The sequence below is a fragment of the Antrostomus carolinensis genome, unplaced genomic scaffold, assembly GCF_000700745.2.
Source record: "Antrostomus carolinensis isolate BGI_N321 unplaced genomic scaffold, ASM70074v2 scaffold1658, whole genome shotgun sequence".
In the NCBI taxonomy this organism is placed as follows: Eukaryota; Metazoa; Chordata; class Aves; order Caprimulgiformes; family Caprimulgidae; genus Antrostomus; species Antrostomus carolinensis.
In genome coordinates this window covers 27,590-44,420 of record NW_010334783.1, presented here as the reverse complement: position 1 = coordinate 44,420, position 16,831 = coordinate 27,590, and the positions used below count along the sequence as shown (strand labels likewise).

Sequence of the window (16,831 nt, the reverse complement as noted above, 5' to 3'; positions counted from 1 at the left end):
GTCCAACATTAAAAAAACACCCTATTATCACTGTGCAAAGTTATCCAAATGAGATGCTTTCCTTCATAATTTCCTTTAGATGGAAAAGAACAGAAAGTTTATTTTTACATAAGCATGCATTTATTAAAATCTTTCAGCTCACTGTTTCCTAAAAATCATTAAACTTTGCCAAGTTCTAGTAGTATGAATTCTCTGCACAGGGTCCAGAAACATCCGTGTTATTTCCCCAGAGGTTTTTTTTTAAATCAGTTTTTACCTACAAAGTATTTTACTGTACTGAATGTGTAGTCGAATACTGTAAAAACTCTTTCGTGTATCAAAAAAATCTAGAAATTATTAATATACAGCAGTAGCATGCTGATTACAAGAAAAAAAAAGTAATTTGCACAGCTATATAGTTTTCTGATATTTTTAAAATCAAAGAATTGCATTTCTTATATTTAAATAGGCACGAGAATGCATTTAAAAACATTTGGTGGGATTTTTTGATTTTTTTCTCAGTTTTCCACTGAACTATGTGGTAAGTCTTGTGCAGTTAGGTTAACTGTTGCTTTATATTACAGATAATGAGCTAAAAGATTTTAAGGGACAGTTAGATATGCTTTGGGAAATAAGAGGATGAACACAGTGAACATATAGTTAACTCAAATAATTACTTTATTGCACACAATTATTTCAGTACCAGTGCTGTATTTTACTGGATTAGTCAACCAGTTTAACTGTTTTTTTGAAGCTGAAAATTTAAAAATGGTGCCTCAGAATACTTTACATACAGTATATTTTGCAATTTAAGAGCAGCATGTTTAAAAAGATAGGCCACAAGCAGATTTAGTTTTCAATACAGCAGTCTTAAACAAGCTGACTTCAACCTGATTAAATCTTACCATTGTCTACAGAAATTCCAAGAATACTTGATATCTTTCTGACACTGAAAACAGAAAAATCACTTCATTATTGGACGCTTTTTCACTTCCAGACAAACCAAATCACGGGCTTCACAATCTTCGCAGAAATTATAAGAAACTTACTTCTCCTTAGGGGATGTCAAAACATGGAGATATGGTCACAGTGCATATTTTTACTTTTAGACTAATCATTTACAAAACCAAGTGGGGAAAAAAATGAGGCTAAATAAGGCAAGTAGAAAAAAATAAGTAAATTTTGTAAATATGTGCAGCACAAAGTTGAAGTGCATATAATTTTAAAAAATATTTAACACAATTTCAAAATATGCCCTAGTTAACCATGTTCCATGTTACGGCATCAGCCAGCATTGATTGTTCTGTCATAAAGCAGAGAAGAGACCATCAACTGATTCCAGCTATTTGTTTGACCTAGAACAATAAAAGACACTGAAATGCACTGGTGTGGCTTTGGGACCTGTCTCTGGTGTTGTGGTACTGGTTGAGGATGACGAATGTTATCATGTCATGAGACTTACTGTGGTTAAAAGTGAGAGAGTTATCCAGGCTGCTCAGGTGCTGCAATCTGGCATGCATCATTCCTGTTCTGTTACGGGAAACAGGCAATGTCTGAGATTTTCGATCATGAACTATGGATCCCAACCCCTCCTGGTTCCTGCAAGATGGGTGAAATGGGATAGAAGCAAAAGTTAGACATGTCAAACTGCAGCAAGGCAGGAAGTGTTAGTTAAGCACAAGAAGTTTTATAGAAAGAATTATAATGCAACCTATTTACTGTTTTATTTATAAAACAAAAATAGGTAGCTTAAAAAAAGCATCACAGCAAACTCTTTCTTAAAACCTGAAAGCATTAAATCAAAAGCACACAAGCAGTTGCTTTTGAAGTGATAAATTTACTTCAGAGCTTTTGAAAACATAAATATTTGAGAACATAAATATTCTGAAAATATTCAGAACCCAAAACCAAATCCTCTATTTTAATTGTAAAAATATTAGAAAAAAGTTAGAAGGACACACAGTGGTAAAATTAGAAAGCATACATGCAATAGGAGAGCAGGAATTAACTGAGGTATTAACATGTACATCTTACCCAAGCAGGAAGGGAGAAGAGCCATATACTTTGTTAAACTTGCAGCAATCAAGTGAAGAAAACAGAAAAGTGATCTGTGTTAGAAATCAGTACAGGCTAACTTCCTAGTGTGTACCACCACCAGAGCTGATGAAAAATGAAAACCAGTGCTTGAATTACAGAATTCCTTGTTCCCTTTCATTCTCTGTCATTTGTGTATTTTAAGAGTACGTGTATTGATTGCAGTGTACATCAGTGTAATGACAACATGAAAGACTAGAAAGATACATTTACTGGTAAAATTCAGTATCTCTGCAGAACACCAGATGATTTCTATAGCTTAACGTTTTTAGCGTTAACATGCAGTAAGTACACAGACCAGGTGATCAGTAAACAAAAAGGAAGTGTGCTAGTCTTCTCTATAAACTAGTTAAATAAATTGGTTTGAAGACTTTTTACAAAAAGCCTGAGAATTACAGACTCCTGTAAGTCCAGAGTTTGAAGTACATTTAAACTCAAAGGTTACAACCAAAACCTTAAGAAAGCCAGATTTATTTTGGCCTTTGATTTTTTTTTTTTATTTTTTTTTTTTTTAGGGTATGTGAACCCTAGAGATGATTTTTTTTCTGAAAAATCTTGGAGTAGATAGTCAAGTTTGTTGTTTGTAGAAAGAGATTCACATACCATTAAATCTAAATTAAAAACAAAAAAGCTAGCATTTTAGTTAGAATGCTTTACCACTCGAAGTCAGCAATAACTTTCTCACTGAATTCAAGAGGACCAATATTTCAACCCCACAAATTTAACTATAAGAGTATTACCATGTCAAGCACAGTGTAAAGCCTAAACAAGTTGCTGTATTTTACTGTATTAAAAAACTACTTCACATTAAAAAACACATTAATGGAAAGATATTCAAATAATTTAGTGCATGTTTCTGACTCCCACATATTTCCTCCAAAGCAGCCTCCAATGGGAACATACAGGTATCTAACTATACTTCGATTTAGAACTGAAAAACAGCAGCATTGGAATGTTCACTACTCACCTTTCAGTAAAAATACTATATATAAAATTTCTAGAACATTTCAGTGGACATGGTTTTATGGCCAAGAGAATAAACAAAACAAATAATAAAATTTCTTCTCCAAATACATTATTTCAAGGGCTAAAAAATTTTGTAAAAGATAGCATTTAAAGGGTGCATTTTAAAGTAATTGATAATAAACACAACACACACACGTAATTATTAAACAGGTATCAGACTTTCAGACAGGATACAGATTTGTTAAGATAGTAACCAGTTACTTACTTCAAACTGTTACGCATCATTTCACAATAACACTTCTACTCATATGAAATTTATTTGTAATAGAGACTGAAGACATATTGTACACACTATTATTCTTAGTGAACAAGACAGTGAAATTTAAATTCCACACAGTACCTGGCTATGTATCGTTTTCCCATGTACTGGAACTGATGTAAGCATACTCTGCAGAGGACACATAAGTCAGAGAAGCAACACTTAAAAACAATCTCTTCTAGATTTATGTACATTGGAATTATTCAATTATTATTTTTGTTTAACTTTAAACTCTTGTGTCATCAAACTTCTTTATTTCTCCCACTCTTAAAATTCCCTTCCAGTCCTCAGGCCAAGAAAAGGTAAACATAGCTCTTCTGAAATCAGTCACAGACGGTTGTTGTTTTGGGCAAATTGGGATTAATAGCAAAAGGCAGATAAGGCTGCCTCCAGAGCACACCAGTCTCAACACTCTGAATCAAACCAGTGACTCTAAGTCTAACAGTGACAAGGTAGAAGGGCCAAATGGTGAAAAAACAAAACACCTCAGAAAACTGTAAACAGTGAGTTCAAGTGCTTCATCTTCTATAGATTTTTAATATTTATAGAGAAGAAATGATTAGCCTCAACTATCACAGGCAAAATTTCATTATGTGAAATGAAGCCCACAGTTACAGCTATTTACAAATGAACAGTATTCCAGGACAAGTAACATGAAGGACAGAAGCAAAGAGGTAACCAGACATTACATATATACACATATTTTGCAAACTATGTATAAAGTTTCAAAATAAGGGCAATATATTTTGCTTTTTCCCCCACCATGGCCTAAACTATCTTGGTCACAGGTTGGGTTTTTTTGTTTTGTTGTTTCTTTTTTCAGGTATCCAGATCCCAGGAAAACAACAGAGTTTCTGACAGAACTATTTGCTAAAGGGAAACTGCTTTTACAATAAGGTGATGGTAAAGGCAAATCTCAAAAAAATTTTTTTTATTAAAAAAAAAAAAAAAATCTACAAAGTGTAACATCATATTGAAGTAAAGAATCATAAAACTACTGGTTCAGATCCAGCAAGAAAGTTGTAAGTGTAACCTGATTTGCCAGGTGCCCCTACAACTGGTAAGTACACAACACTGACGACTAATGAACTAGAAGTCACACTTCCAAATCAAGAAAAATGGTGTGAATGGAGGCTGTAATAATGATTTTATCTGACTCTTTTCCCACTGTAAGTAATTATCCTGATAATTCAGAATATTTAATGCAACTTCCCTTGTTCTTCAGGTAAGGATATTCTAAAAATTCTTATTTAAAGTGTAAATCCAAACTGAAAGCCAGTTTTCAGTCTCTCTCTCCCACGTGCCAGTTGTGAATGATGGAGAAGACTGGCAAATAGTCTCTTCAACTCAGCTCCATTTTTAACTCAGATCTTAAGAAGATTAACTGTCTCCAAACTGCGGAGTTAGAATGATGTTTGCCTCCCCCAAACTTGTCACTCTATTTGCAAACTAACCTCAGTTCCCCTTTCTGATAGTTTTTTGTCTTTTTAAAATTCTAAGTTTTTCCAGAAAAAGTTCTTTGCATGACGACTACCTACCTACCTGAAACACTGTCTTACTGAGGTAATGAGAAACTACCGTAATGACCTGTGATAATAAAAATCATCATCAAAATGAACGCTATTTGCATTGGCAAAATACTCCTATAATTGGAAGAGGTAGACTTTTATGAGCCTTGTTCCTGCTCTAGTTTAAGGCACCGTGATATCATCCACTGCACTAATGAGATGGCAATTTTATTCTGTATTCCATATACTGTTATTGCGATGGAAATAATCTTTGACAATTAGTAATTGGAGATTACTCATTTGATCACAAACCAATCCTCTCCAGCCCTTAAATAAAAAGTATCAAATGGCAAAATACTGTTCACCACTGATTCTGTACAGTTTACACCTCAGGCTTCAGAGAGTCTGCAAAGTAGGCTCATTCACTTGTTCTGTCTCTGGTACAATCAATGTCACGCCAGCTGTACTCAAATGTGATCTAAAACACTACCTACAGTATGTTCCTAAAATGGACCTTGAGTAGCACACTCCATAACACAATTAACGACTGATACTACATTGATTGAGCCTCTACCACAGAAAAAAATAAAAGTAGTCCAGTGAAAGAAACAAGGCAAGCAGAAAGGCTTCCGTGGCAAGCAAACAGCACCTTCTTCACTTTTTATTAATGTATCAGTCAGTTCTCATGAACAAACACATTAAGTGTGCATAAGGATGGAATGTAGCCATTTCCCTGCTGATGGCAGGGGGGTTGGAACTAGATGATCTTTAAGGTCCCTTCCAACCCAAACCATTCTACGATTCTATGATTCTATGATAACAAATACTGGATTCATCCTATATCTTTTCTTTTACAGAATGGCAGAAGACACAAGAGGAATGCTAGGAGGATGGTTCACATCCCTTTGTTTCTGAATTTACATGATTCAACCAATTCTGATATGCAACCATATAAGTTCAGCAGTTCACATTATAAAATGCATTTTAATACAGACAGGTAACAGGATAGTTGATTTCTCTTCCATGAGCATAGAAATATTCTTCCAACCCGTTGCTGTTTAGGAACTTCCTGAGATCACTGCTGTACAGCCTAATTCCAGAAACTATCATGGAATCAGACAGACATGCAATTGTGCACATCAAGTTAAAGACTTCTAAACAGACCAAGATGGCATTATTTTTTCAAACAAATAAATAAAAACATATATACACACACTTATGTTTTTAACAGGATAGCAAAACATATGACTTTATGACAAGCTCAACAAAAATCTTACTCTGTAATTGTGAAAAAGTCCATGAGTTCAGATTTTGTAGCCTTGTTCCAATATGTAAACAATGCATCTAGGAAAACGAAAAATATTAAAAACAAGACAAAGTCAGGAAACACACAAAAATGTTAAGTAGAAGAGTTATCATCAGCTCTTAGTTTTCAGATAATGAGGATTCAGAGAATCTAAAAATGGCTTATGGGGTACAGATAACTATTACCATTTAAAGTTTTCCTTGAAGCTGGGAAATGCATATATCAATTCTCAAAATTAATTTCTATAGTATGCTTTTAATTAATCCATAATATTCCCATATAATTTCATATTTTAAATAGTAATAATTGTGTAGTCAGTAGTGACTACAGTGTTCTAAATATTTAAGACTTCAGAATACTTTGGACTGTTAGTCCTATAACCTGCTTTTTTATAGACTGGTCTCAACATTTTTGAAATTCAAATTTATGATTTCTTCTTTTTTAATTTACAGTGCTTTACTATGGATAGTTTTTCAGCACGTTTCAGATTTTCTTTATTTGCATAGATTTCATAAATGGCTATATATTTTTTACAAAGCTCATAGTTACATAGCCAAGACCTGGTCTGTTTTTGAAAAAATTATCTAACAAATCCAAAATTATTACAAAGATCTATGGCAAAGTTTATTTGACACCCGTTCTTTTCCAGGAGAATTGAGACCAAAAAAATCCCCACTGCACTTACATAAATATTAACTTGAATTTCCTAGAAATTCTAGTTTGTACATATTTCAAAGTTAAAATAGTGAAAAAGATATTTTTGAGTTTTACTATTCTTTATAATGAAAATATATAAAACAATATTGATGTAACTACATGAAAATCTTATGGTGTGACCAGATTTGAATACTTATTAACCTTTCAGTTTTTATTCTTGATTACGTGGTGTAATAAATTAAGAGTTCAAGTACTACAGAAACTTGATTTTTAGAAAATAACATCAAAATAGTCACAGAAAATGAATTAACTACTAATTGATATGTTTAACATAAACTCAAAAATTCATGTTTATGCCAAAAGGGACTTGCCCTCTTTTTAAAATATTGATCAAGGACAGGGATGATTCCGAGTAGTACGATCCTAGTAAAAAATAAGATTTGCCATTCATACAGTAGTTCTGTATCTCCACAACCTTGCCGGAAGAAAATGACTCTTTCAAAAATTCAATGGATCATCTCACAAACATCCCAAGAGAATGAAAAAGCACTAATATCCCCATTCCAGAAATGGAAATACACACAGCAATCAAATAATTTGCTTCCCTGTCACACAGGAAGTTCTGCAGAATGGAGGAATGGACTAGCCCAAGACTCTTCTACTGATCAATGAACTATTCTTCACCACCATTTTCCAAATCAAACTGTACAATCACACACAAACACTTGCTTTCTTACCAAGCCCTTTAGTCAGCCTCACCCTTTGAAGGAATAATGCTCACAGGGTTTCAGTCAGAGTTGAATCACACATATTTGTAAAATGCAGCACAACATGGTACCTACACCTAAAATACTCTGCTGATTTTGAAAATATATTAAAACCACAGGCATAAATCCAACATATGATATCAGATTTGTTAAAAACAGATGGAATTACCTACCTTCTGACATACTTCTTAAAATATGAAGGAAACACATGAGTAGACTTTTGATCTCTGCTTGGTCAAGTTTGTCATACCGAACTACAGAACTTCCTAAAGTGCTGCTTTGTTGGTTCTGAAAAGAAAACAGACATATTCTGGCTGAAGAGTTCTTAAAATTATAATGAACTAAAATATTTTAAATTGCCTTATTAATTCCTGCAACAGAAAAAGGATCTTGGAACAGAGACAAAAATGTTTAATGTAGAGACAGGTCACTAAAACACACATTACACACATGAAGTATATCAAATTAAGCCTCTTTACCTTTGTTTATTTTTATTTTCTTCTTTTTATTATTTTCTCCCCCCAGAAGGAGAAGTAAGAGGAAAAGTTAACTAACAGTGATTATTAGTCAAGTTAATTATACATAGATACCTAGATTTTAGAAATCAGGCATGACCCTTCTGCTTAGGTGAAATACTTTATAAATAAATGCTACCGTGTATATGCTCTTTTGCTTTTGAAGAGACTATATGCTGAACTTAAAGATGTAAGAAGCCCAAAGAAAACAGACATGAATGGCAATAACAGGCATTCTGGAAGATTAACTACTGATAAGTAACTTGCCTTTGCCTCAATTAAAAAAAAAAATTCCCCCTGCATCATTTGTTTATACAATTCCTAAACTTGTGGGAAGTTAATGAGCAATGCTCAATACTAAAGTCTGTCCAAAAAGAAAAAAAAAAATAAAAAAAATCCATAACTGATCTTTCAACATCAGTACCACAAAAAAGGGAGGAAAAAAACCCCCAAACCTGTGAGAACATATAAACTGAACTTCAGGCAAAGGCTTATCTGTAAAAGAATAATTTCCACACAATCAAGTGTTATAAAATCCTCAGTCTGAGGCTTTTATAGATATACTATAGAAATGTTTGTTTAAAGTATAAATTATGCCCTTTCTAGTGCCTAATTCTCACTCCCAATATGAGGCCACTTATGTGAATGGAAAATGAACACGACATTTAGTAAGTTTTCTGTAAAGTCACCAGTCTGGTACAATTTATCTGTGCAACTCTTCAGTTTCTACAAAAAAGGTGGATCATTTTGGCTCCATGACACTTTAAGGACACACAGCAGTGTTGGAAGAAATCCTTCATATCAAAATTAGAAGAAAAAACCCAACCTGAAACATTGACTCAAGGGAGAAAAGCACTTGGTTTTACAAATAAAGTGACAAGTGCCATTTTCTCAGGCATAGAACAATCCTTCCAGGAACACTCCTCAGTAAAAGCAGGAGACATGCTAACCATGAGGGAACAACTCACAGCATACGCATCAATTGACTGCTGCCTCCTTTAACACATTCCATGTGAAAGGAAAGAACTGCTGTCCTAGAAGAATCTGTGTAAATCTGACATATACTAGCCATTAAATGGATGTGCAGTGAAACTGAATGTGAAACTATGACTAATGCTAGCCAGAAGTTACTATAATTTAAGAGTAAGCGGACGTCTATATAAGCCTGATTACTGCAGATTCAAAAAACCTCACAAACTGTTTATCTTTGAAATATCTATGGTGAACAAGGAGGTGCTACTGCACAGCTTTATGGAGACTGAAACAGAGCAGGCAATTAAGGAGTGGCAGAGCAGAAACAGAATTTGAGTTTCCTAGACTTTCAGATACTGTTCAGAGCATCACATAATATTCCTTCTAAAATAGTTGAACGTGTACATGGATAAAACTAAGACTATGGCTGCTCACAAAATTAATTTAAAATCATGTCAATAACTTATAAATTATGCACATATTAAAACAGAAACTGATATACTTCTAGCCAATTCTGACTCCACAAATACAGTTCTACAGGTTATTCAGAAATAAAATTAGAACAAAAACATGGCTCTTCAGTAATGATATCAAGCAATGAGCAAAAATTCAAAGATAACGTGCAGTGAACAACTGATCTACTAGAAAGAAAGTTTGGAAAGCAACAAATAAGAAGCCAGGATAAAGTATTATTCTGGGAAAATATTAACAGCATGCAAAACATAAATCCTGTATTACCTAAATTGGCAGACCAGAGTAGAATTTTCAAAGGATATTCACTCCTTTGAAAACCCTTTTACTTTGTAAAAACACTACACGTTAGTAATTAACAGCATGACAACTAAGTAATAGATGACAGCATTGCCATTTAGCAACAGCGTATGCACAAAATATTTCTTTATTTACTTGGGCAAAGAAGATTTTTTTAGTTCGATTTACACTACAGACTCTTTGACTCAAATTCTGCTGATATTTAAACTGATAGGATTTTTGTGCTTAAAATTAAGTCATGAACTATTGCAAGTCTGTAATTTAATTTACATGGTTACATTGTACATATTTGCCTTGAAATTCAACTGTTGCAAAGAAGTGGCAAAACTACTGATCACACACTTCACTCGGGAGCTTTGCTATACCAAGCACAAAAACCAAATACTTCTTGTAAGTGAAGAGAGAAAGCAGCATGCAAAGTTTTCTCTGGCAAAGCTGGAATTGTCAGAAGTGAAAAATCCATAGTAACACGGTTTTCCTTTGCAGGGTGAGAATTTTCTTCTTCTTCTCCATTAGGGCGCATAGCATGAGCAGAGTGCCTTCTGAGAAGCTTCTCTCTCTGCCACACGAAGGCATGTCAGAGTCAAGGGGAAAAAGTTAACATGTTGTGACTTGCACAACAAGATCTAAGAAAATAAAATGTGATCAGTATCAACACAAGCTCTAGAAAGACATGACTGAATACCTCATAGCTACTGCAGCCACAGCTCCTAATTTGTAACAGCTTTAAAATGAAATGATTTAGAAAAGTCAAACTGATATAAAAGAAATCACCTAGAGAAAGCACAGCAACTGGTTTTTAAACATTTTTTAAAAGCTACATATATCATGTACAGAACTGGATGGAGCAAAGATGTCCACAAAATCAAAGCTGCCCTAACTAGAACTCAGTTCTTTCATCTAGTGCCTTTCTCTAGCAAAGAAAACAACAACTGCTTGTTTATGTCTCTACATTGAAGATCTTTTTCTATTGTCTATTAAGCAAAACAGCTTAATAAATGCAATGCAAAAAGAGTTCATATGATAATTATTCTGCAAAAGAAAAAAAACCTATCTGCCCTATAGTTATCTTAGAAAGCCCATTCCCAATGGAGATTACAAAACTTAACTCTTATGAGATTTAAGATGAAATTTTAGGAATACACTTCAGGTTTTTGTTTTGTTTTGTTTTTTTTTACCTTGTCAAGAGAATTGCTCTTTTCACTGTGTCTTTCTGGGAGACTGTTTCCCGAGTCTGTACTTATAAGAGAGCCTCTCGAGTCAGCGCTCCTCACACTATTAATATTTGGAGTTGATGTGGTGTATGGTGAAGCTAAAAGAAACCCAAAAAAAAAAAAAATAATCTCAAACAATACATATAATGAAAAAGTCACTCCACAGTTTAGTCAGACTTATAAAACCACCATATGTGTGGTTTAAAAATTTAAAAATGTGTACATATATTTTAAGAAAGCAAATAATTAATTCCATTTAGTTACTTTTAAGAAAGACAAACTTATTCTAGAGTTTCATAAAGTATATATGCATGTACATACACATGGACTTATGTACAACTACATACACATATGCATAAAAATCATATGTAGCCATACATACACACTTAGATGAAGAAGCATGTATATTTAAAAAAACTCCCCTTGCTCATCTTAGAGGTGGTCTCTAACATCATGTACAAAATCATGGATTACGGCACTCTCGCCATAAGTGACTAAGACTAGTCTTGTCTCCTATTTCTCTGCAGCCAGACAAGAACTATCAACTTTGATGGGGGAATAAAAAGTAGCTCTCTCCAGGAAATAGTTTTAGTTTCAAACAGAAAAGCAAAACCAAAAAGATCCCAAAATAAAGACTTCACACAGAGGCTGTGAATTCTTGCCCATGCTGAACAGTTGATTGCATTAGGGTTCTGTTAATGAAAGTAGCAGTAACATTCAAGTATACATGCAGAAAGCAACCAAAGTTGGACACAGAATAATTATTTTTGGTAACAAATGAAAAAGGAAACTGGTTCTTTTAAAAATTATTTTATTTTTTAAGTGCTTACCAATGCCAGAGATAACACCAAACACATCTTTAGGAAGATTGTTATCCAATGTGTTCCCTGATTTTTGTGGTGTTACTAGCTGACTTGCAGTTGGCAAATTAAGTGCATCATCCTTTGCACTCTGTTTGGAAGAGAGAGGAAAATGTGATTATTGTTTTTCAACATTATGGATTTAGTGAATATGACATACTTTATCTTTGACAGCAGTATTTGTTAAATATTTTTTTCTTAAATTTTAATTTCTATTAAATATGCTCAAAAGGATGGAATAAGATGTTCCGCACAAGCTTTGGATAGCCTAAAACTTAAGATACCTCAGGAAACATTAAAGAAATGAATATTCCATTATATTTAAATGCTAAAAACCAGATATTTCCAAATGATCCAAATTACTTTTATTTCAAACACCCAAACATTTATCTTGTTGGAAGGGTATTGTGAATTTCTTTAATACCAAATTGAACACAGTAAGATATGGACAAAAATAGAATACATTAATAATTAAATCTTGGATTCAATAATTGTGTGCAACTATAAAATATCATCATACATCTCCAAAAATTCCATTTGAATTCATTCTCCTGTAATCTTCTTACACTGCAGTTGTTCCAAAAGCACGCTCCTTTAAGATTAAAAATGCTTCTCTAATTTCTAGAAAATTAACCAATTTTGGGGGGGGTCCATTTATTTCAGTTTTGGACTGAACTGGAAAATAAGATTTAAAAAAATCTACCACCAATATAGAATCTTTTCTGCCAAACAGCAACAGGAACTACTGGATCTGGTGGGATTTTAGTGAACACAACTAATTCTCTATGTGTTAGATGTAGGGGCACTATCCCCTTGCGTAAAAATAAAGTACAAGTGCCTCCAATGCCAGAGTCTACAAGAATACAGACAAACTGTTTATACAAACTAGCATGAAGACTAGAGAGAAGTGTAATTTTTAAGTAAAAACCAGAAAATTTAGTGAAATCTCTGCTCACAGAAAGTGTATCAAAACTGGTTAACAGTTACAAAAGGAACACCATTAAATTGCAGAATCAACTGATATTTTTTACTTCAAATACACTGTTCCTTCAGCTTCTTTGGCTGATCCTAGAACACTCAGAAAGATGCAGTGGGTCCAATCTTGTGCGGTCTACAGTTTGTATTGAAATATAGGCACAGGTATCAGAAATAAAGAAAAAACACAAGATATTACATTGGCAGTATAATCACAGGGCACTAGAATGATGCTAGTGGCCTAGCACTCTCCAAAAATATTCAGAGGTTCAAGTAAAGATCAATAAAGTCACTGTAACCTATGTATAGGACCAAACTAGTCAGTTACCATGTTAGGCATAACTTAGCTGGACCAGAAAAACTGCATCCAAAGCCATGAAGGTGAACTAAGCTTTTAATCTTATAGAAAGCAAGGAGAACAAAGTCACAGAATTCTGAAGCTTATGAAACTGCCAAAAAGTGTGCAGCGTTTCATATACACATTATCAGCAAATTATGATAAAAATAATTCAGAATATCAAACAGAAATGGTCACTCACATTGCTGGAAGGGTTAACAGGAAATGGAGACACATCTTTAACATTGATTCGCTGAACATTTTCTATAAGCAGTCCAAAGAGTGGCAAATACATAGTGGCTATTCTTGCTTGATGGCTCTAAATAGAGTTTAACAGTTCATTAACTTATTACAGATTTAATTTTTAAGCACCAATTTTTTTTTAAGCTATTCACTCCAAAGTTACAAGAAAAGGAGCATTTAATAAATATTTGCCAAGCCAGAGCACATCCATAAGTTTATAAATGGCAAAAGCAGTGATCATCACTGTACTTCATTCTAATTTACAGAAGGTCAGTACATATTATTTAATGTTTCAATATAAGGTAGAAAAAAACCTAAATTAATGTGATTTTAGCAAAGACTAACCAAGTAAATGAATAGTATGTTAGCTTGATAAATTAATTAAATCCTCCATTAAAATTTTATGGTTTCTCCACACCACAACTGAATATTAAAAAAAGAATCAGGAAAACTAAAAATTATTCAAAATTTACTATAATGCCTTACAGCTTTCTTATAGTGATTTTACAAATAATAGATGATGGAAGGACAGCTGCCAAACATTAATAGCTAATGTTTAATGAAAATAAGAGCTTTAAAAACATTCATAAAAATCTGATTACTTTATGAACAACAGTTAGATTACACTGTGCTAAAATGTAATAAACATGTAATTATGTTAAAAGGTGCTTTGTGCTTTCATTTGGTAAAGACATGGGATTTGCCATACATATTTTTATCACAGTCTGAACAGAAATAGCATTGCTGCAAATTAACAAGTTTTTTGTGAAAGAAAAAGCTTTCTGTGCGTGTGCACACTTAATCTTTATTATTTTGTACTACTAGCATAGCAATACACTTACCCTGGAAGCATATCTATCATCAAAAGAATGCTTTATCATCAAATTCTTGAGCACACTAATAGCAATCTGCCGCACGTCTCTGAACTCTTGTAATGCGTTGCCCACCTCCCTTAGAAGCAGCCCCACTAAGAAGTGATTTTTACAGAACTCATCTGTTAATGAATAGTCCAGGTGAAGGTCTAGAAGTAAAGTACAAGTCCTATGTAAGGGATGGTATTATTTAAAATCAATTTATCAATTAACTTAAAATTGAACTAAAATGTTTCCAACATCATTGACAAATTAATATATATTCATATATGTAATATTTAATCATAGTTATTCACATAACCATAACTCAATTCACTGCATAATGATGCATTTATTAAAAAGACAATGATGATGTGTGTTCAATCAACAGAAGCTGAAGAAATCTAAATACATTATTTTAAAAAAACATATATTTTAAATACTGTGCAATATTCAAAAGCATTCTTATTAAATTTACCTGGACCAGCACCTTATAGCTCCAAATTCAAATTTTAAATCTATATTCTGGCACTGAAAACACAGACAGTGCACAAAGGTTGTGCACATTCTGTCTTTCAGGGATTTGGTTGTATGGTAGAAGTAGAATTTAATTTTTAGTTTGTGGTTCAGTCCCAGGTTAGTAAATTTGAAGGACTGAAAGCAAAACATGGACTAAGAAGTTTTGGATTTCTGTACTGTAGTTTTAAATTCCTTCTTCATTATCTTACACATTATCTATTATGAATATAGACTACAAAGCCTGCTAACAACCGTGATCTTGGTTAATTTATATTCTCTAAGAAAATGGTCCCAAAAATCTGTAGTGTGTAGTAAAAATGTAATGAAAAGACTGCATTTGCAATACACAGGTCTAAATTAAGCACTTTCTTCTCAGTACATCAGAACACAAAAGGGCACAATAATATTTAAACAAGATAAATTAATCCATGGAAATTAGACCTACATTGTAATACAGTAGGCAATTTTTCTGCTACAATTAAACAATACTATATTTTCCAGAAATATTTATATATTCAGTGTTAATTGCAATAGAATTGGAATTGAAGAACATTTTATTTGAACATTTATGCTTAAACCACCGCAATGCAATCTCATAAAGTATTTCTAGTAGTAACTAACTGTAAATCTATACTAAGACCCATATACACAGATATTATATAGACACAGACACACAAAAACCCAGCACATCTGACACAGCAAAGTGAAACTGCTCCCCCTTTAGAAGTATTTTTTGTATAATAAAATAATCCAGTTCGTTTACATACTGAATATATGTATTGGGTCTGTCTGAGACAGAGTTAATTTTCCCCACAGCAGCCCTCATAGCGCTGTGTTTTGTAAAGGTGCTGATAACACACCAGTGTTTCGGTTACTGGTGAGCAGCGCTCCCACAGCACCAAGGTTGTCTCCCCAACACTTTCTGCCCCCCAGTAGGCTGGGAGTGGGTAAGGTCTTGGGAGGGGGACACAGCCAGGATGGCTGACCCAAAGTGACCAAAGGGATATTCCGTACCATATGTTGTCTGCTCAGAAATAAAAGCAAGGGGACCAGAGGGGGAAGGGAGGGCATTTGTTATTTACATTTGTCCTCTGGGGTAAACACTACAGATATACAGAAGCCCTGCTTCCGGGGAAGTGGTCAAACATCACCTGCTGATGGGAGGTAGAGAATAAATATTTTGTTCTTCTTTTTTTGCTTCTGCACATGCAATTTTGCTTTGTTACTATTAAACTGCCTTTGTCTTGACCCACAAGTTTGATTTTTTCCATCTTATTTTCTCCCCTCCCCATCCTGCTGAGGAGGGAGGTGATAGAGCAGCTTGGTGGGCACCTGGCATTCAGCCAAGGTCAACGCACCACAATGTATGACAGCTTAAGAGAAACTTTAGCTTGAAGATCTTATTTATTAGAATGTACATATGCTTAAAATTTCAGCCGAGAAGGTGTTCAAGAGTTTCTCATATTGACTGGAATTGTTCAATACAGTAATTGAGCTCTCCCAGTAAGGGAATCCATCAAGTCAGAAACATACATAAATAAAACAGCACAGATGTTCTACAGGCCTTCTTGTAACTCACTTAATAGCCACTCATGTCACCTGAGATCTCTTTTGCTTGAGACAGCAAAACAGAGCCAGAAACACTTCTGATAAAGGTCTTCTTTCCTGGCTGAACTCCTAGTTCACCAGGGAGCAGCATTTTACACTGTTCTTTATTGTGTCATTAGAAACACTTAAGTTTTGCTCTTTTCTTAGGACCTCTAAACCAACAACATAGTCCCTTTTCTATGGAAATATTTATGCAGTGTTATTATCCAGGGACACTCTTGCAGGCTGAAAAAGCCAAAGACAGAAACAATTTCTATGCAGCTGTCCAGCTTTTAGTCCTAAATCTTGTTCTACCACCTTGATGAAACCTTAACTTTACTAAGCCAGCAGAGTCTACTGAATAAATATTTCAGAAAAAAATAACCTAATC

The 16,831-nt window shown here is 33.8% G+C and overlaps 1 protein-coding gene across 1 annotated transcript in view; it reads right to left on the bottom strand.

The window, feature by feature from the left end:
- The window catches only part of DOCK9 (dedicator of cytokinesis 9), a gene marked incomplete at its 5' end in the record, with an annotated part of 71,184 nt that overhangs the window by 27,902 nt on the left and 26,451 nt on the right, over positions 1-16,831 (bottom strand). Inside the window, 8 exons of the mRNA XM_010174283.1 lie at positions 1,442-1,578; positions 3,440-3,487; positions 6,144-6,210; positions 7,770-7,884; positions 11,033-11,166; positions 11,899-12,019; positions 13,443-13,559; positions 14,326-14,504. Of these exons, the coding sequence (XP_010172585.1) occupies positions 1,442-1,578; positions 3,440-3,487; positions 6,144-6,210; positions 7,770-7,884; positions 11,033-11,166; positions 11,899-12,019; positions 13,443-13,559; positions 14,326-14,504 (918 nt within the window). The remainder of the gene's footprint in view (positions 1-1,441; positions 1,579-3,439; positions 3,488-6,143; positions 6,211-7,769; positions 7,885-11,032; positions 11,167-11,898; positions 12,020-13,442; positions 13,560-14,325; positions 14,505-16,831) is intronic.